Genomic DNA, 22,228 nt, shown 5'->3' with positions numbered 1-22,228 from the left:
AAGTGATGAGGGAAAGGTCAGCATATTCCAGAACCAGTAAGATCCTCCGCGAAATACAATTGCTAATTACATCAATACAGTGGATTGTTCTCAGAGATAAAGATCATGAATAACTGATGTCCTGATGTCATGGAATAAGACACTGCGCCGTTAAAATCCACCAGGTTTCCCATTTGGTCTGTCACATTTCCTCTCACGGGACTAGATAAGGGTTTCTCCTGCAGACAGTGGAAGCAGAGTACAGAGAGTGCACGGCTGCGGAGCTGTCCCATTCTTACCCTGATGTCTGTTTATTCGACTTCGCTTGTTGCCTCCGAGATATTTTAAGTTCCATTGTGGTGCTTCAGCCTCTTTGTGGAAATTCCTCACGGGTTTGTTTTCATGGCTATTAATTTTAATGGCTGAATGAAAAACTACTCATTCTTCAGTCAGGCTGAAGCTACTACTTGTCGGTCTGATGAGACACATATTTACAAACAGGATTTCTATCAAGTCAGCTCACAGACACTTAACAGTGCTGCGCTAACTAAATAAAAACCACGACTGCGGCAGCTTGAATTAGTGTTTATAGTATTATATAGAAAAATGTAATCATGGTTGTGAAAATTGGTTTGTTTTGTTTATTTCTCTTGGGGCGAAATAAAGCTTTCTCAAAATATGCATCTTCAGCTCAGTCAACGAGGAGCAGCACTAGCGCACTCTGCTGGCATACACATGGAAGTGTTTCACTACATGTAGACACAGTTACATTTAGTTTACAGAAACAAATTTGGGTTGAATCTTTTAGCTGACAACCAGAAAAGGAACACATCCTTTGCCAAATCTTGCCTTTTCATTTCTCCTGCCAGCATATGCTGTTAGCAGTGGTGTATGGCTGCGGTGAATCACTGCTGTAAACGGCCTCCAAGGCTTCAGAGTAGTCAAAAAATAAATCCTCACATGAAGGGACTTTAAATGTGCTTAGAAGGAGGCTCCATGCATAAATCTGTAGAGCCAATGCTGTAGCAGGCTATTCATGCCTTTGAGCTATGCATTTATTCACTGAAGGATTAGAAACAAGAAAAACAATACGTGATAAATGCTTTATTGGTCAACTCCCCAGCTCTCAGCAGTCCCTGTACCCACCTAATAGTCAAGTCGTGAAAATGCTCTTCAGTGACTGACTGACAGATGACCCGTCCAATGGGAGGGTGGCAGGGTGTGAAGAGGCCCGACTGTTGTGTCCGCCTCATGCGTCGTTTCTGACACACACACACAGACACACACACACACACACACACACACACACACACACACACACACACACACACACACACACACACACACACACACACACACACACACACACACACACACACACACACACACACACACACGTTTAGTGACCATGCATAGGCTTCACATCCATAAACGTTGCTATGGCTGTCATCTGCATTCAGCACAACTGGTAAAAATGACGTCAAAAACGTGTAAAGTTCATGGGAAAACCTTTATGGGGTGGAGTCGTGTGGACAGTGTAGCCAATGTTCCCCACTCCAGTCTGTCTCAAGCAGTCGTCAGAGTCACAGCATTCGCACAGAGCCTGGTCCCCCTCTGTGGCACGCCACCTGAGTGACAGAGGGACATCCGGATAATACCTAGATGCATTTATATCAGTGGATCTTAAGATAAGACTAGTGCTGCACAATTTGGTGTACAAAGACTTATTGCGATTATTGTGGACGATATTGCAATTGCAATATAATAAATTTTTTGCAGGAGTGCTTGGTTATCAAAGAAAATGCACAGTTGCTGATTATGTTTAATGCATATTTCTTGAACATCCATCATAACATGTATGAGGTCAAAGTATTTTTGCCAAGTAACAAAACGGAATGAACAGAAAAACCATGATGACAGTTCTTTACTGGTCTGGAGAGAGTGCACACCGCAATGAGTCCAATATAAGACAGGCTTTGTACAGACAATTGCAAGTTCACTCAACAATGGAGCGTACAAGTGTTGCATTATGGGTTGCAAGGCCGGTGAGTATTTTCAAGTCTGTCTATAGTGACTGTTTCAGAGATAGTTAATTTCGGCTGCAGGAGTCTCTGCTTGCTGCTGTCACATGTTCAGCTGCTACAGAGGAAATAAACCCATTAAGAGGGAAAACTAATTTTTAGCGCAGAAATAAACCAGAAAGAGAAAATCGATCACACAGCCACTGATTCTGTCACAGACGATGAGCTCAGCAGGACTGGAGAGTGACGATTGTTTATATCTGCACAGAATTAAACATTAAATCGCAGCTTTGTGTGCTTATATAACTGCACGGGCTATTGATGAACATTAGATTAATCGTGCAGCACTAGTTCAGACCAAAGCATGACGAACTGATTCAACACTGAACGTCACTAGATGCAGCCTAACCTGAATGTGGGCCTGTGGAAGAAGCAGGCTTTGTTCAGGTGGCTCTGGGAGTTTGGTTTCGGAGTGGCCCTCAGGTGGCAGCTGATGAACATCTTGAAGAACAAAGCCAAATGAATAAAAGTACATTTGATCCAGTATTGATTTCAGCAATGTGATAAATACACTTGTGCGTGATTAATCATAATGCAACTGAAAAGTGCTTGGCTGACAATACACTGCTGTAGGATGAGTTCAAAAATAAGAGCGATGAATTCCACAAATAGCATCTTTGTGCGAATATGGTTCCTCCAGTGTCAATTGTCATTTGGAAAATAATAACGTGACAACTGCCCAATGAGGTGTTGTTACCTGTTCCCCAGAATCCTGCTTGAAGTGGAAGGCTTGGACACTGAAGCACAACCGGTTTTCTTGCTCCCGCAGGAGGAATTTAGATGAAGACCCTGGTAATACACTGTCTACAAGACATCTGGAATGATGGAGAAACACATCTCATTTAGACATGATGATACCAACAGAGCTTTGCTTCCAAGCTGGTCCGAAACACTGAAAGATGATCATACTTGGCTGAGGATTCCACTCATTAGATTCAATGTGACATTTGAATTCTTGGATTAAGCACTTTTGTTACCTCTGCCAAAGAGGATTATGTTTTAATCTACAATTGTGTGTTAATCTATTATTTAGCAGCATTACACAAAAACTACAGGACGGGCTGCCACAAAACTTGGTGGAAGGATGCAGAATAAAATTCTGTTATTCGTGGATCTTGATGGAAAAAAAAAATTGTTTTAGGGGATTGATATCTGTGTGTGTGAGCAAATTTGTGCAGATCCAAATAAAATTCATGATCTGGTGAATTTAAAAATAATTTCATCAGGGGACTGTTGGGCTTAGGCGTAGGTATGCGCTCTACAGAGAACCATTTTAGTTGTGTTGAGTTTAGTACTTTGAACCAGACACAAATGCATAGAATTTTGTTGAGGTTTTTGGAGCCAGAAGGACCGACTGACCCATAATTGGTGATAAACCTGTAGCTTGGTGAGGAGAGAGGGTCAGGCTTCAGTGTAGCAACACAGTAGTCCACATATACAGTGAGTAGAGGATGCAGCGGCGCCTCCACACTGGCCTCCAAAAACACTGCTTCCCCCTGCTGGTACACTGAGGAACTACGTAGAGAGTTGCAGTCATCTGTGTATGGACATAACTTTTTTTATTTTTAGTCGGTTTCAATTTCATATTATTTTGAAAGAAATATTGACAGAGAAATCCTCCACTGATAGTCAAACTTCAGTGAGATAGAGTTTTCACCTGCCATGGTACGAAGGGAGAAGTGCAGAAGGCCAAATACACCGATAGTGGATGTCATGGGTTGCCAGGTTGGGGTTAATGCGTCTGCATTCACTGTCTGCTTTCTGTGCTTACAAAAAAACAAGGCACGGGTCATACAGTTAAAGTGCTGATGGCAGCTTATTACATCCCTTAACATTGCTCCAATCCAGTGGTTCCCAAATGGTGTGCACACTGGTGTGCCGTGAAGTAAGCCCGGAAGCACCGTGGGATTTTGAGTGAAATGTACAAAATTATTATTGCTTCATGGCTCCAGAGTGCAGTGGAAACAGAAAAGAGTGAATACAGAGTTTCCACTACGGACCAACGCTGTAAAATCATGGGCGACGTTGATTCAGGATCAGAGCAGAAGCTGGTTTGTACCGTGTCGGAGTCTCTATCTGAGGCCTCCCACCACACTGCTGCTGACCTGCGCTCACTTCACACTTTACACTATAAACACTCATCGCAAGTTACTGAACTGTGCTGACGTTTACTTTGCGTTTGTTTTATTTGCTCACAAGTTTATCACACACACACACACACACACACACACACACACACACACACACACACACACACACACACACACACACACACACACACACACACACACACACACACACACACAACAGCTTTCGTTCTGAGATTTCTTTCTCATCCAGACAAAATGATTGTACACTGAAATATCCTTAACTAAATTGATACTCAAACGCTTCAAATGTTTCCACTGTACATAAACAATAATGCATCAGCCTCACCTGTTATAATGGCACTCAACAGGTATGATGGTTGTTGCTGCTCTAACTATTACACTGCCTGAAGAGGTCGAAATCACAGCAGGAAATAGAAAGAGCTGGTTGGAATACACAAGCCACTCACCATGAACCTGGAAAGTAGCAATAATATAGACATTAAAACAAATATATATGTCTATAAAAAAAATCACTGCATTATATTTAAATTTTTTTAATTGAGAAATGAATTGCTTTTCTGTCAATCACTGAAATTACGAGCTTTCACTTTCTTTTTTTATTGATCCAATCGTCTGAATAAGACACTGTAATGTAAACAGCACTGTCTAATTACCTTGACCCAAATAAGGTCATACTCAGAATAAGCAACAACTAAATTAACACATGGAACATTACGACTTTAGTTGCATTATGTCGACATCATCCTCAGACTCCGCTGTAGCACGTAAACTGGAATATGAATGGAATATTCTATTAGCAACTCATGTAAACATTATAATGGGAATAATGTCTTATTCAGAATAAGGTCAATAGGCAGTATCACTGTCCATGAATCCAATACTGAGTGATCTGTTTCCCCAAATACATAACAGACAAGTTAGTCCAACAGAACCCTGCATGCGAGACCTCTGAGACCCCTTGGTCACTATGCAGCACAGCGCTGGAACCAACTGCCTGATGGTCCCTCCATTGCAATCTTCAGGAAAGGGCTAAACACATGGGATAGTTCTCCCAAAAATGAAAATTCACTCACTATCGACTCACCACTATGCCGACGGAGGGGTGGGTGAAGTGTTCGAGTCCACAAAAATCATTCATCTTTTCAAATTCGTCTCAAAACAGCGTCATCTACACCATGTTTTTAGCCTAGATGTCCACTGTAAACCACGGAGGAACGCAGCTCCAGAGGCGAATATCTGAGGACATTTAGGCTAAAAACCTGGTGTAAATGACGCTGTTGAGTTCAATTTGATAGTCGGCGCTTGCGGACACTTGGAAGACACCACAGGACCAGTATGGAGGCACTTTGCTTTCGGTTGTTTGTAAAGTGTTTTGTGGACTAAAACGCTTCAGCCACCTCTACATCGGCAAAGTGGCAAAGTCGATAATGAGTGGATTTTCATTTCTGGGTGAACTGTCCCTTTAAGGAAGCCATTTTGCAAGGTCATATCATTCTTGCATTTAATTCAATTTAAATATTTTCTCACTTCCATTTTACTTTTTTTTTGTTTCAAAATATTTGAAAATGTTTGTAATAATTGATCCTTTTTATTTCGTTCACCTCTTTTAATCGTTTTTTAATTTTTTTTAATCTCTTTTGTACTTCCCTTTTATTTTGTTTGAAAATTATGGCAACCTGTGCTTTGAGATTTGAAATGTATATTTGGTCTCAGTTGTTGTTTTTTCATGTGCCTGCGCATCGCCCTGATTTCGGTGAAGGAAACGTGCTTTATAACTACATTCCCTCGCGTTTTTATCCGAGAGCTCAGACTTTGCCTCCGCGGCTCTCCCTCTTACTCTGGACTCGGCCCCACAGTCCCGCAGCCCCGCGGAGATGACCGCTGCCTCGCCGGTCATGAGTCCCCGCGGTCCGCACGACGCCTCCTGGCCCCGCGTCGGCTTCGCCCCGAGTCGAAGGTGCTCGCGTCTGAACGGGACCCGTCTCTCCTCGAGGAGCCGCCGCTGCACGGTGACCCTCACCTCCGCCTCTCCGCAGCGGATCTCGAGTCTGCTGCTGTCCCGGGTTCCCATGGCGAAAGAAGAGGCGCTCACCGACAGCGCGACCGCCAGAAAGTCGAGGTGGAGCCCGGTGAACTGTAGCAGGACGGCCATTTTCACACAGGCAGCGTGGTTAGCGACCGACGGCTGGAGTCGCATTGTCACAATCAGTTGCGCAGAGAACTGTGGGAAACACCGTCAGAAGTACTTCAGTCCCATTCATTCACCCCTCCATTAATGAATTCATTCCTCCCTCCATCCATTCATTCATTCATTCATTCATTCATCTATGCATCCATCCCTCCCTCCATTCATTAAACTATGCATCCATCCCTCCCTCCATTCATTAAACTATGCATCCATTCATTCATCCCTCCCTTCATTCATCTATGCATCCATTCATCCATCCATCCATCCATTCATTCCTCCCTCCCTTCATTCATGTATGCATCCATTCATGCATGCATCCCTCCCTCCCTCCCTCCATTCATTCCTCCCTCCCTCCATTCATTAATTTATGCATCCCTCCCTCCATCCATTCATTCCTCCCTCCATTCATCCATCCATCCCACTTGGCACTGGGGTGGTATGAAAGGCCTGACCACTTGTGATCAATGCATTTGCCGACACAATATCCAATGTCTTGTGAGCTGAGTTGGATGTTGTTTCATGGCAGAAACAGCTACTATAGTCTATTCTTTGACCTTATCATACATCATCTGTAAATGAATCATTGTATATCTTAGACAACGCCCCATGTACTACCTGAGAGGGACTGCTTTACATTTAAGATCTTTCACATGCACTCACAATCAATGTCTTTGATCAAAGTGCTCTCCCAAGAGTTGGACTTTTTACCCTTTCCATTGCATGTCCATACATAAGCAAAGCTGACATTCAACTTATCTATGAATCCAGTTTATCTTAAATGTATTGATGGTAAAGATGAGCTGCATGATACTGCAACATGTAGCCTTTCTTCATTGTAACAGTTGAATTTCATGAGTAGAAGTTTCATAGCTTGTTTATTTTCTGCAAATTCCACCACATCTTCATGCCTGTCCCAGTCTCAGTGTATTCATGACAACTTTACAGTTCATTTTGATTGTGTGGGAAACATGTAATAAATATTGTAAATATTGTTTCCATGGGCTTCAACATTGATTTAAAAAAAATAGGCAATGCACTAAGTGTGTGGCATTATTTCAATTTTCTGCAAACTGTCCCTTTGTGGGAAACCATGTGACCGTGTCAAACTCAAAGTGAAAGTGGATCTCGAGTCTGCTGCTGTCCTGGGTTCCTACAGCGAAAGAAGAGGTGCTCACCGACAGCGCGACCGCCAGAAAGTCGAGGTGGAGCCCGGTGAACTGTAGCAGGACGGCCATTTTCACACAGGCAGCGTGGTTAGCGACCGACAGCTGGAGTCGCATTGTCACAATCAGTTGCGCAGAGAGCTGTGGGAAACACCGTCAGAAGTACTTCAGTCCCATTCATTCATCTATGTATCCATGCATTCATCCCTACATCCCTCCATTCATCCATCCATCCATCCATTCATACACCCCTCCCTCCCTCCATTCATCCATCCATTCATCCCTCCCTCCCTCCCTCCATTCATTAAACTATTCATCCATTCATTCATTCATCCCTCCCTCCCTCCATTCATCTATGCATCCATTCATTCATCCCTCCCTACATCCATCCATGCATTCATCCATCCCTCCCTCCATTCATTCATCTATGCATCCATTCATTCATCCCTCCCTACATCCATCCATGCATCCATCCATCCCTCCCTCCATTCATTCATCTATGCATCCATTCATTCATCCCTCCCTCCATCCATCCATGCATTCATCCATCCATCCATCCATTCATTCATCTATGCATCCATTCATTCCTCCCCCCCTCTCTCCATTAATTCATCTATGCATCCCTCCCTCCATCCATTCATTCCTCTCTCCATTCATCCATCCATCCCACTTGGCACTGGGGTGGTATGAAAGGCCTGACCACTTGTGATCAATGCATTTGCCGACACAATATCCAATGTCTTGTGAGCTGAGTTGGCTGTTGTTTCATGGCAGAAACAGCTACTACAGTCTATTCTTTGACCTTATCATACATCATCTGTAAATGAATCATTGTATATCCTAGACAACGCCCCACGTACTACCTGAGAGGGACTGCTTTACATTTATGATCTTTCACATGCACTCACAATCAATGTCTGTGATCAAAGTGCTCTCCCAAGAGTTGGACTTTTTACCCTTTCCATTGCATGTCCTTACATAAGCAAAGCTGACATTCAACTTATCTATGAATCCAGTTTATCTTAAATGTATTGATGGTAAAGATGAGTTGCATGATACTGCAACATGTAGCCTTTCTTCATTGTAACAGTTGAATTTCATGAGTAGATGTTTCATAGCTTGTTTATTTTCTGCAAATTCCACCACATCTTCATGCCTGTCCCAGTCTCAGTGTATTCATGACAACTTTACAGTTCATTTTGATTGTGTGGGAAACATGTAATAAATATTGTAAATATTGTTTCCATGGGCTTCAACATTGATTTAAAAAAATAGGCAATGCACTAAGTGTGTGGCATTATTTCAATTTACTGCAAACCGTCCCTTTCTGGGAAACCATGTGACCGTGTCAAACTGAAAGTGAAAGTGTCTTGCTGAGGAGCATAAAAGGAGTGTTCTGCAGCGCATTATTGCATTGGCTCCTGTGGTGGAGAGAGGTGTTTTGTCTACGGCATCAGCAGAAATACTTCACCTGCAAAACCTGAGTAACTGCGAAAGAAAATCCTGGACAAAAGAATGCAGTCGTGCCATGGGTAAATTTCCTTCAAAGGTAGGTTGCTTATGACAGAGTTTGGTCGTTATATTGTTTAGTCAGTGATTTTTCTAACATGTGCCTGATGGGAGGACCTGCATAACTACACCAATAACATAGCTTTGTTAGGAATTTATGAAAATTACTTATGTTTTTTTTCTTTTCGCGAGAATCATTGATGTGATGAGAGGGGTACAAAGACATTTTAAAGACTGGTTGATGTAAATTATTACACCCCCCCCCCCCTTCCTCCAGTCATGCTTGGGCCTCCTCCACTTCCTGTGGGCTGGGCTTAAAAGGCCACTTCCTGCAAGCTTCAAGCATTTTGCCCGGGGAGCTCACTGCAAACAAGTGTCATTGCAAATTAAAGAGAAACATAGAATAATTAAAGAAAAAGACAGAATATTGACCAACTTGTGTGCACCCAACTCAGAAAATTAACTGTCCGTTAAATAAAGAGGCTATGAACAAATAACTATGTGTAATGTTTTTACTGAAATGAAATGTAACAAAACTATACTAACACTGAGCTGATGGTGTAACCGTCACAGGAATGAAGCCTGACAGAATTGTCTTCTATTTTACAGTGAGAAGCACAAGTGAGAGGATTGAGAGTACAGCCACAATGGAGGTAAACAGCTAATCTAGTTATTTTGTGTTGATAAAAACTAATTCTATGGAAACACTTCACTATAAGCTAATGTGTATGGGATAATAAGTTGATTCGTCACGTTTGCAAATGTGTTTTTTTCATTTATCAAGGGAATGGGCGATGGAGATCCACCTGGTCATCATAACCTTGGCGCCAATAGAAAACGCCACGAAGGTCAGTCTCATGCACTCTATTGTTCAGATTGAAAGGCACCATTTACTGTGCAGTTTGTAAGTAGTTTAAAGCAGTTATTAATATTTCCATCGTTAAAACTGTTTTTAACAGAGCAGAGCATTACTGTGAACACAACAGGCAGCCATGAAATTCTTGAAAACTATATGACTACTACTAAAACTACAGGGTTTATAGTTATGGGTTGCTGCACAGACAGTGACAAGTAGCACATACAAGGCAGGGCTGTTTAAATACCCTCACTTGCAAAGGTCATGGTAGTCCAGTGATTCTCAAACTGTGTGGCGCAGAGGCATAACAGGTGGGGCGCGCGACCGGGAGGGGAAATGTGAGGCGGAACTAATGTTTTGACGTCCGCATCTCTTTAACGGTGGAACAGTAAACAAATCGTTCTTTCGCCGTAGCCAGGGGTCGCAACCCGCGGCTCTGCAGCGGCTCTGCAGCGGCTCCTGTACAGTGTTGTGCATGTCGCGCATATTTTTCGCTAACAGTGAACTCACGTTCACGTTAATTTGTTAAATCATCATCGTATCAGGCCAGCATGAAATACCAGGAGCGGGCGAATGTGTGTGTGTGTGTGTGTGTGTGTGTGTGTGCCCCCAGACAGCGCACACACACACACACAGGCCCCGGGGCTCCGCCCCCCCCCCCCCCCCCACATTCGCTCAGAGAGACACACACAGTGAGATCAGAGCTCGTTCACGTGAAGCAGCCGGTCAGTGACAAACAAGACACAGTGTTCAAAAACCAAGTTGAGAAGAAAGTACGATGAAGCCGATCTTGCTCTTGGGTTCACAGTGAATGAAGGAGGACATGAGGAGAGACCAGTGTGTCTTTTAGGTCTGAAAACTCTGGCAGCTGACAGAATGAGACCCAACAAATTAAGAAGACACTTGGAAACATTACACCCCAGTCACATGCATGTGTTCTTTTTGGTTGAGCTTTATCATGGTTGTAACAAAGTGATTATAATTTAATTTATTTTTTCTCTATTTTTGAAAAAGTACAGACTGATGGAGGAATGTAGTGATAAATGTCACCAAAAGTACTTCAATTAAGTTGAATTTAAGCAAAGTTATTGCACTATTCTTTGAAAAAAGTGGCAAATGTCACAAAAAGTTGTTTGAAAAAGGTTTTTTATTTGCACATAAGAAATTCCTGAAAGTAATGTGAATTTAATGTTCATGTGTATTTTATTTTATGTTAAACTTGGCCCATTTTGTCATAATTTTGTTGGGGCAGGGGAGCGGGTGGGGCATGAAAAATATTCTAGCTCCAAAGTGGGGCATGACAGAAAAGGTTTGAGAACCACTGTGGTAGTCTAACAACTAGTGGACAAACAGGGAACATGCTCTCCATTAGCATTTACAGTAAATGCCAAACCTGGCTATCTCTGAAGTTACGTTCCCATCAGTTACTCAATAAAGTTGGACCTCAGTCCACAGACAGTCCTTCTCTAAGAAGAACCTGTGTTTACGGCTAAATGCTGATGCAGCAGTGCTTGCTCAGGTTTTCTACTGAGGACATGATAGAAGATCACTATATTGAAGCGGGTGGAGGGATGACTGCACTTGGTGCTTTTAATGCAGTCCACTCGAAATATTAACCTAGATGCACAGGTCTCTAGCTCGGATGTGAGTGAGACTGACTGGGCCAAGTCCTGTGCAGACAAAAATGAGGCGACACTGAATAAATCTTCAAACAAGGATGTTTGTTCAGTCTATTTACAGCTTTGGCCTCAGTTTTCTGAAGTGCATTTGACTGAGCCAAGACATCTGGTAGTGTAGCTCCAATAGTAGGCAGTTGTCCTTACATTTCACGAAATATAAACTTGTCATTAGATTGCCCAATATTGCACTGACTGATAGTCATGCTTTTCAGTGGTTTTAAGAGGCGCATCTACCTCAAAACCTTCTGCTGGCAACCTTAGCCACCTCATCATTGTTATAGCCACAGCCATAATACCCCAGATTTCTTCTCTGACATCATTTGTATTAGTTTATTGTGCATTTGCAAAGTTGTTAAAATCAACTATCAATGTATGATCTTGCAAACCTGCCAAATTAGCTTGAACAACTTGAAATAGTTTCCTCCATTTCCAGTCCAGTATGTTCCTAGTGTCCATTACATTACATTACATATCATTTAGCTCAGTGATTCTCAACTGGTGGGTCGCGGACCCGTTTTCAGTGTGAATAGGATCAGTTTTGTTGGTTGTCATAGATTCAGTGAGTGAGTATTCTCAGCTAAAGCTACATAATTTGAGTCTTTTTCTACTACTTCTCAATAGTTGGACTTTTATTTCATGTTTGTGCATGAAAGCACTGTTGAGTCTGTTAAAAAGGCTGAAGTTACTGAATTGTTATGTATGTTGTATTACCTTGTGTCCTTAAGAAGCAATTTTGGGGTTTTAATCAAAATGCAGCTAATTGAGTGTAATAGGGAATATTTCCCTCTCTAGCATCGCCACCTGCTGGTCGTTTTGGTTTATCATTAAACTTGTTTTTTTGTGTTGGCATACTGTGATATTCTGTACTATCTCAGGTTCAAACTGCACCATCTTTTCATTAAATAAATTTGAGAAATTGAGAATTTTCCTCGATTTGGGTCGCGGCTTGTCATTAAGGGGTGATGGTGGGTCCCGAAGCCAGACCAGTTGAGAACCACTGATTTAGCTGATGCTTTCATCCAAAGCGACTAACAATAAGTGCATTCAACCAATGCACTCTGCAATGTTGTGGCGTGCAGCGTAATGGAAAAAAGGCTGCCATTACACTTATAGAGTTGCACAACAGAATTTCTAATATAGGGAGATGGTCCACTCTCACAACTTCCTGGTTGTGGTGGGGGGCACTTGCAAGGTCGCACAGAATGTGTAGCCCCAAAATGTAACCTTCATGGAGTAAAAAAAAACATTTTGCTTGATGTAACCTTTCTGCAAGTGTTAGTGACATCATGTAGCACGAGCGTCGCCATTTTGGTTTCACCAGATCCTGCGTTTTTGTGGAACATAATTATTTACACCAGAGTTAGAAGCTTCTACTTTAGATGTACATTTAGCTGTCAAACACGATGATCCTCCCTTTCCTCCTTTACATGGCCATTTGACTTCATTTGCAATGAGTCACAAATCCTTGATCGACCAATCAGAATGTGAATGAAGAATGTTTGCATGAAATGGGCAAAATCCCAGTAGGAAAAAGGAAAGGATTTTAGAATTTGTTTCATTTCAATTTCAAGTCGTGTGTGGACCTTTTTGTCTCGAGGAAGGTGTAGATAATTCTTTTAGCTGTTAAACGTTATTCACTCCAACTGCCTCACAACTGCCCTCAAGGTCAATTGCAGCCAATCGAGTCTACAGATATGTGTTTGGTATTGATCTACTTGTTCAACTCTTGGCAAGAAAGACATAAAAACTCTATTAACTATTGTGTTAATATTGAGGTGCTGTGCAGTTGTGCCACATTATATTACGACAGTATCACTATTAAGATAACATTAAATACACTTTAACAAGGTTATCCAGTTCAGTTGAATTGTTCAACTTCACCTTTTTAAGATTTGTTCACCATAAGTCCAAGTGAATTGTGCCAGATGTAATGAAATTCCCTACATATTACCCATACCTATATATGACATTCACAAGAATGTGAAGTCACACATTGACATATTAAGCTAAAAAATGGGACTGACGGATTCAAAACATAACCCCTCTGTAGCTATATACATTAATATAACAATCTCTATTGTAATAATATATCATTTATAGATATCTGATTATTGACTTAAAAGGTACACTAGTAAAGGGGTGGAAAAATGTTTTCAGATCAAGAGTGGTTTCAGTTTTCTGTCCTTCCAAAGACATATATACATACTAACTTATTTAACACATATCATCCATACCTCCCTAATGCAAAGGGGAATGATCTGAATACCACTGGCCATTGTAATTATGGGTTTAATAATCATTGTTTTCATGCCCACAGAGACACAACAACAGACCTTGTTGGAGGATCTGGGCTTGAAGCAGCGCTACACAGAGAAGCTAACACTGAGCGAAATACTGCAGATTGACCTGAAGGCCATCACTGATGAACCTGCCAAGTGCAACTCAGATCTTCCATGGTATTTCTTGAAGAAACTAATGATGGTAAATGTGACAGCGAGAGAAATAAAATCTGAATGTGAATCATCCAATGACGGAGCAACAGAAACGATTGAATTTGACTTCAGTAATCAGAGCGACATTACAGACTCAGGTGACAAGGTAAACCCCCTTGACGTAATCACTGCTCTCTTCCTGTGTTCTGATGGGTTTGTGCAACAGGAAATGGCCCTCAAAATGTCCATGTGTCAGTTTTCTGTGCCTCTCCTGCTTCCAGATTGTGACACAGAGCAGTGCAAACTCATGCTTTGGGCCATGAGAGACATTGTTAAAACGTACAGACCTCAGTCACTTGTACAATCCAAGGGTTTTACTGAAGAAAGAATTGTTCTTTCTGAAATCCCACTGATATCTTTTGTGAGACTGGGGGAATGTTCCATGTCCAAGTCAGAGATTCTCAATAAGCTTTTGAGCAATGACTTTTTTGTTCACAAGAATATGGAGTGTGGTGACACTCCAAGAAGAATATCAAATGGACTGACTGAAATAACTTGGTACCTTCCTTCTGGCAAAGAAAACATTGATATTTTCAGTGAGCCATTAGCTGTAGCTAACCTTCGTGGGGACATTGCTTCATTTGAAACTCAGTTTTCTTTCTTGTGTCAGACATCTGCAGCAGTGTTTGTGTTCTTTGACAATTTGGACCGTGAGTGCAAGCTGCTAACCAACCTCCACCACAAGGCACAGATGTTTTTGGTCGGTAACCAAGAAAGCAAATGCTTTAGTATGGATGCTCTAAAAACAGTAGCAACAAAGCTGGGCTTAACAAAAAACATCATTACAAAGACAAAGCAGAAAAATGATGCAGACTTTGTCAAAGGTTTGTGGAAAAAAGTCAACGATGTTATTCAGAACACAAAGGAGAAGATGTGCATTGAGAAGATGGCTGACATTGCCTATGAATTGGGAATCTTGGTTGATGAAGACTGTCCAGAGTGTCAGACTGCCAAGGAAAATGCAGATGCCATAACATCAAAAATTCAAAACATCCCTGACTACAAAGTCACTCAGCTTCCCTTGCATGGCGAAATATGGAAGGAATTAACAATTTTAGAGAAGGAAGAATTTCGTCTTAAAAATCTTGGATCTGAAGACATAGAAATATACAAAGCAGGGCTTCAGGAAAAGAAAGAAAAACTTCGGAAGAAACAGAGCTCTGTAAACATATCAGATGCCATGACGTGCTTCATCAGTGCAATATCAAGCCCAGGCATAGAGAGACGTTATTTCCTGAAATGGATGCGAATGAACCTTGATAACCTGTCTCGAGAAAAACTGTCTGGCCTCAGGAAGGAGTACAAAGAAAAATGCAAAGATGCTGAGAACAAAGAGGCCCTCAAAGTCATTGATAAAGAGCTTTCCAACAGCTCACTGGGAATTGAACACTTCTTCCGTGAAATGGGTCAGATCTATGAAGCTTCAGTTTCCCTTCCAGAACAAGATCAGTCACGTAAACAACTACAGCATCTGCCAGAAATCTGTGCAGGATTGTTGCTTGATGGATTTCCCCTGGAGCTTGTAGATGGAGATGCATCCAACATACCTCTCACATGGGTGAGTGATGTTCTCTCTCAGCTCAATGAACTGGTGTCTCCAAAGAACAAGATACTGGTCGTCACGGTTCTTGGAGTTCAGAGCACAGGAAAGTCCACTCTTCTTAACACCATGTTTGGAGTGCAGTTTGCAGTCAGCAGTGGCCGATGCACTCGAGGTGCTTTTATGTTGCTCATCAGAATCAATGAAGATGTCAAAAAAGACCTTGACTGTGACTTCATGGTCATCATTGACACTGAGGGCTTAAAGTCAGCAGAGCTTGCACAACTGGATGATAGCCATGAGCACGACAATGAGCTCGCAACACTTGTTGTGGGGCTGAGTGACATCACCATTATCAATATTGCAATGGAGAATTCCACACAAATGAAGGACATCCTACAAATAGTTGTGCATGCGTTTCTCAGGATGAAAGAGGTGGGCAAAAAGCCTAAATGTCAGTTTGTTCACCAGAATGTGTCAGATGTTTCAGCCAATGAGAACACCCAAAGAGAGAGGAAACTGCTCTTGGATCAGTTAAACGAGATGACACAGACGGCAGCCAAAATGGAGAAAAAAGAAAAGAACAAGTGCTTCACTGATGTCATGGAGTACAACCCAGAAACTGGGAACTGGTACATTCCTGGACTCTGGAATGGAAACCCACCAATGGCACCAGTCAATGCAGGGTACAGTGAAGCTGTATATCAGTTCAAGAAAAACATCACCCAAATACTAGGAAACTGTGAGTCCTCTGCTAATGACATCTTGAAGTTTAAAGTGTGGATGTCAAGCCTGTGGAGAGCAGTGAAGCATGAAAACTTCATCTTCAGCTTCAGAAACAGTCTAGTGGCTGATGCATACATGAAGCTATGCACAGAATTCAACAAGTGGGAATGGGACTTCAAAGAATCCATATACAAGTGGATAACATATGCTGAAACAACCATCTCAAATTTTGGAACACCTGCTTCCAAATCTAAAATAGTTGACATGAGAGAACTCATCTTGAGTTTGAAAAGTGAAGTCTCCACAGAGCTGATGGAATTGGAGAAAGCGCATCTTGAAAAACTGAAAAACTATTTTGAACAAAAAGACGGCCATGTCCATCTCGTAGAAAGATACAAAGAGGACTTTGCAAACAGTGCAAGGAGTCTTCGACGAGACATGGAGAACTCTGTGTATAGTCAACTCACAGCAGCGGCTGAAATCAAAGAGGGACAGATAGAAGTTGAAAAAATCAAGGAAAACCACACAAATGAAATTGAAAGAGCAGTGTGTGCACTGATCGATGAATGTCGAAAGAAAAACATGAAGATGAGAGATGAAGAACTGAACCAAGAATTTGATAAGATGTGGAAAGAAACAGTAAAGAAACTGTCTTTTTCCAAACAAGAGCCAAAAAATGTCTTCATCAGTGTCTCCCACTACTTAAGAATAAATCTCTCACCCAAAGGGAGTCATGCATGTGAATTGCTGAATCAAAGACGCCTGCAAGATTGTGGCAAAACGCCTTTCAAATAAAAAGCCACAGGAATGCTTGAAAAAGCTAAAAAGGGGGCGAGCAATTGGCTACCCATTCAAGATCCCACAATCAGGGTACAGAAGATAGCTGACAAAATCATAGCTGAATGCATTCAGTGTGTGAAGAAAAAAGGGAAAACAGATGCACCTGAAGCAGATGCAAAAAAAACTAAAAACTACTCTGATGCTTACATCCAGGAGATCCTTCGCATAATTGATGAGAGGCTGCAACAGGATGAGGATGTAACCATAGAAATTGAGTTTGAAGTTTCTCTAAAACAGCACATCTGTGGCATTGCAGCCAGACACTTTCAGAAAATGCACGAAGATTTCCTAAAGGAGAATGACCCTTACTTATGTCTGAACAAAGAAGAAGAATTAAAAAAGCTTCGTGATAGTTTTAAAGATTTGTTCAATCAACAAGACCAGAGCCAGAAGAAAGCAGAAGAATTCACCCAAAAATGTTTGAAGCCTGCAGTTGAAGACTTTGTCTACAGTAAACTGGGTCTTGATATCATTCATGAAATGAGGAAACAATCACAGTTCATCACAAGAGTCTGCTCCCAGTATGAAATGTTACTGGATTTGCTCTCAAAGCATAAGGTTACGGAGTACGTAAGGTACATTCGCTCAAATGAGGTATATGTAAAGGAGTGGATACTTGACCAAACAGTGAAACACTTATCAAAAGATTCTAAGATGTTTGAGCTAGTGGATCCGCATCTTGACTCAAGTATCAGAAGCATAAAGGCTGCAATCCACAAGGCCACAAAGAAAACAAGTGCTGACTTGAAAACATTCATTAACAACTTCTGTCAGGAACTTGGTGATTCATTGGTCATTTCCCAGGATGCACTTGGTGATTTCATGATCCTGAACAAAGCAAACCAGGAACAGTTTGCTCACTGGTTCACACAGTTTGTGAATAAAATGGAACAAGATCTAAAGCAAGAGTTTAAAAGAAGAGACATCAAGATGATACTGAACCGTGATGATGTCAAGTCCCAGAATGAGCTTTTCACCCAAGTGATTGGATGTGGTAAACGGTGTCCCTTCTGTGGAGTGGCCTGTGTGCGTGGAGGTGGTAACCATTCTGTGCATGAGGCTTCACTGCATAGGCCAAACGGTCTGGATGCACGTGAGTGGTTCCATAGTAAAAAACTAGCCACTGACATATGCTCTTCATTTGTGGCAAGTGACAACCTTTTTACCTGTGGTGCTGTTAAAGGTGGAAGGGTCCCTTACAAAAATTACAAAGACATCTTCCCAGATTGGAACATTCCTCCAGATGGAAGCTATGAGGCATCAGACTACTGGAAATATGTAATGGCAACGTTCAATGAGGAGTTTGCAAAAGAATATGGTGTAAAGCCTGCTGATATTCCTACAACCTGGAAAAATATCTCACTTCAACAGGCAGAACAGAGTCTCAAAGTGTCATCTAACATCAACTGAGAGACAACAAGCTGTCTGATTAGAGAAGTGCACATCCTCCTCATTACACTGATTCATTATCCTGTCACGGATAATTTGATCCATTTGTGTTCACCTTTATCTGAGAATGTTTTTATGTTTTTAACAAAGTAATCTGCTTTAACTCTGTGTTGATGAGCTCACTGAAATACAGTCTGATAGTCTGTGTACATTCTAGGAGCACATGTTAAGAAACATACCAAATGGATTTTAGGATTTTGTTTGACATAACATCATTATCTTGCCTCGAAAAACATCCACAGAAATTGTTGTTTTTTCTTTTATCAAATTTAATGTGAGATGCTATTTTTTTGTTTCTATGACAATCCTGATGTCAAATATTTACATATATTGTCTCTTATTAAAACATGACCATGTCTGTATGTGGTATCATCCTTATCAAACAGGATTTAAAAAATCAGAATTTAAAAATCTGTTCCTGTTCCTGTGATGTATCTGATATGAAATATTTACATTTCCAATGTAGGAAAATATTAAGTGTATATGTCAATATGTTGAGTTTTTTTTCTCTTTTAAATTGAGCACAATCTTTTTATTTTCTCCCTCAGAATGAAGGGTTTCTTTGTTTTGAGTTTTATCTTGTGGTAACTATTTACACTTTGAAAGGAATCAAAAGATCATTCACTCCATTTGTGGTGTTGTCAACATGTACGGATGAATTACTCAATTAAACAGATTCCATAAAGAAACAATGGCAGTGCTCAGCATGTATTCTTCAATGTTCCCCAAAGCACAATCACAGCATACAGACCACAACATGAATACTATCACCTTTAACTTTTCTTTTTTCAAATTACTTTTTCATATCTACAGTCATAGGATTTGTGTAGGTTTGCTGCTGTGCTAAATCGGCATTTACTGTCATGGGTTTTTATTCACAGTCATGGGAACGTGACATCCAGGTGAACCTTCTAAATTTACTAACCAGTCTGATACATTCAGTCGCTTTTTTCTCACAGGAGTAGAAAGTAAGCTTTAGTTACAATTTTCAAGTTTCAGCAAATCAGTTCTGATTTTGCTGGTAGGTCTACAGGGTGGCTCTTTTTAAAATCTCATCACATGAAGCAGACTTATTTGAGATTGTGTAATACATGAAGAAATATCTCAGAAATGAGAGCTCTCTCTCTCTCTCTCTCTCTCTCTTTGATTTCTGCCCTTCAACATCCTTTTCTTACACCACACACCCTCAACACTGACTTTAATGACTGCTACAGCTCTTTGTGTTTTTCATTTGCTTTGTGTTGACAGTGTGCTTTAAAGGAGGTTATTGTTTCTCACCCACCCAACAGCAAGGTGTGTCATAAGCTTGGCAGGAAAAGGTCAGTTACAAAAGATGAATATTTAATGTGTTACATTAAGTCAGGAAACCATCAAGCCAAATCATTTTCACTACTATATATTAGAGTGTGCATAGTTCAAATGCAACAACCTATAAACACTCCATTAAATACAGTTATTGAATCTGGTAATCTTATTGTATTGTGGAGTGATAAAATCGATGTACTTTTGTATGAAAACAAGCAGCTAGTTTGAACCGGTAAATGAGCTGAGCAACATAATCTTTTATCTACTTCAGGATTTCTGCAGTTTACTACAAGATCAATTTAAAGTAGCAGTGTGTAAGATGTCTAAGGATTTCTAATGCTCTCTTTGCACAAAACGGGATATAATCCTCATATCTAAGTTATATTAACTCTGTAGTGAGCCTAAAATAAAAACCGTAACGGAAAATACCTAAATAATAATAAGTAATAAACAATAAATGTAGCACTGAAAAACCAAAGGAACGGCTGCAGGCTTCATCTGAGAAGTGAAAGTGAAAGTTAAAGTGAGGCGTGGTGAAACAGGAAATGAGGATAAACACCTTGTTGTCTCCACGATGGAAAACTACTGAGAGACAAAGAGTTTCTGACGCTGAAGTGTCCAGTTTTCTGTTGAACAGGTAATTTACCACATCAATATAAATTCAATCTGTTGTTTGATAGATTAGTTTTATTACTATGCACCAGAAATACAATGTTAGTTAACTTCCCACCACCTCAGGATGTGAAATTATATATTACAGGAGGAGACAACTGTGTCATGTATCACTTTTTTTCTTAAGGTTCTTTTACAGCTTCCTGACCCTGATACATCAACTCCAATGAAAGAAAAACCTTTTTCAGATCCAGCTTTGTTTAGCAATGGAGTTTACACTGGAATTAATATTGCAATGTTTATTCTCTGATGTTTTATTATCAACAAAAAGTTTCTTTCTTCAATTCTTTGTTATTTTCTCTCCTTTCTTACTGCCATTTCACCATATCTATTTTTAAAAAGTTTTAAATGCTTCAGTATTATATTTTTGTTGTTTCCACAGCTTGCATTTGAAATAAATCACTCACATCCACACTCCATGTTCAAAGTTGTTAACATGTATATCAGATATTGAATGGTTGAAAACCGGAATTTCAGCTTCAGAAGACTATACAAATATATATATATATATATATATAATATATTTTTAATTAAAATATACATTTATATAATTAACTTTTTTTGTAACTCTTGTGGAATACAAACCCTGTAAGTCATTCTCATATAAGCATTACTTTTGCCAAACTGGATATGAATGTCAAATATTATATTAATAAGTATTGTAACTGTTTTCAACAGGACCACTATTCGTCCTTGAAAAGCAAAGCTGAATCATGGTGCCTTTCACGCAGACCAACCTGTGTAAAAAATCTGTTTATGTATATAATATAAATACAAAATAAATACAGCAAATCTGTTTAATGTCCCTTTTATTATTGCAATTTTCATTACAGTGTAAACCCAATTGAACAAATATTTATAGTGAAAAATATGAATATATTCATAAGAAAATTCACAATTTCAAAGCAAATGTGTGAAAATAGTCATAGAAAAACTAATAAATAAAAAAGATACAACAGAAGTAATAATAATAACACAAATGATATCCTTCTGCAGCTAGTATATGCAGTTGTGTGAATACCTGTGGTACTATATGAAGCTTCCAGAGCGGTCTAAAACCCAAACATCCTCCTGGTACTGCCTCTGAATATGTAAAACACTTCTAGGCAGTACTGGGAGAAGTACAGTGGTAGACTCACACAGTTTTCAGGATCCTGACCACAGCATTTCCTCTGGCTGTCTGAAAGGTGTGTCCCTACAGTTCATAGGAACACCATGGTACTCCAGCAGAAGGTGGGTCACCATGTCTGCAGCTGTCAGCCCCTGTGCTGCTCCACACTCATCTCTTCAGGAAGTGTCTGAAAACAAACAAAGGAGAAACTCAGAGAAGGCTTTATTATTAGATCTATGTTATGTTGGTTATATGATAATGTCAGTTATTAGGGGTCGTAAGCTGTAATGTTTTTTATCCCACATGTGTAAAACAATGACAAAATATTCCTGTAACATACAGTATTCATATAATTATTGTTCAGTGGTTTCTGAGACAGCTAATGTTACATTAACATTACTCAGTGAGATGTCAACACAGAGCTGTGGTATAAAAACACTTTGTTGTATTGTTCTTGTTGACATCAACGAGACCACGTAGTAACATAATAAAAACAAAAACCTGTGAAGTTTCAGTCAGGTCCCAGT

General features: G+C 40.4%; 1 protein-coding gene and 1 pseudogene across 1 annotated transcript; one reads left to right on the top strand and one right to left on the bottom strand.

The window, feature by feature from the left end:
• Nucleotides 1–1,068: 1,068 nt before the first annotated feature.
• LOC117779340 (zona pellucida sperm-binding protein 3-like) lies at nucleotides 1,069–22,170 on the bottom strand. The gene is given in 8 exon segments (XM_034615436.1): nucleotides 1,069–1,241; nucleotides 1,489–1,607; nucleotides 2,410–2,501; nucleotides 2,758–2,875; nucleotides 3,420–3,821; nucleotides 4,497–4,624; nucleotides 6,009–6,392; nucleotides 21,732–22,170. Coding segments are annotated over 7 exon segments (1,308 nt in total). The 5' UTR covers nucleotides 6,369–6,392; nucleotides 21,732–22,170; the 3' UTR covers nucleotides 1,069–1,152.
• On the top strand, nucleotides 8,901–18,851 carry LOC117779331 (annotated as a pseudogene).
• Nucleotides 22,171–22,228: the final 58 nt, after the last annotated feature.

This window comes from Hippoglossus hippoglossus, chromosome 18, assembly GCF_009819705.1.
Source record: "Hippoglossus hippoglossus isolate fHipHip1 chromosome 18, fHipHip1.pri, whole genome shotgun sequence".
Taxonomy (NCBI): Eukaryota; Metazoa; Chordata; class Actinopteri; order Pleuronectiformes; family Pleuronectidae; genus Hippoglossus; species Hippoglossus hippoglossus.
The sequence above is the reverse complement of the archived record's forward strand: the minus strand, read 5'-3'. Positions and strand labels throughout refer to the sequence as shown.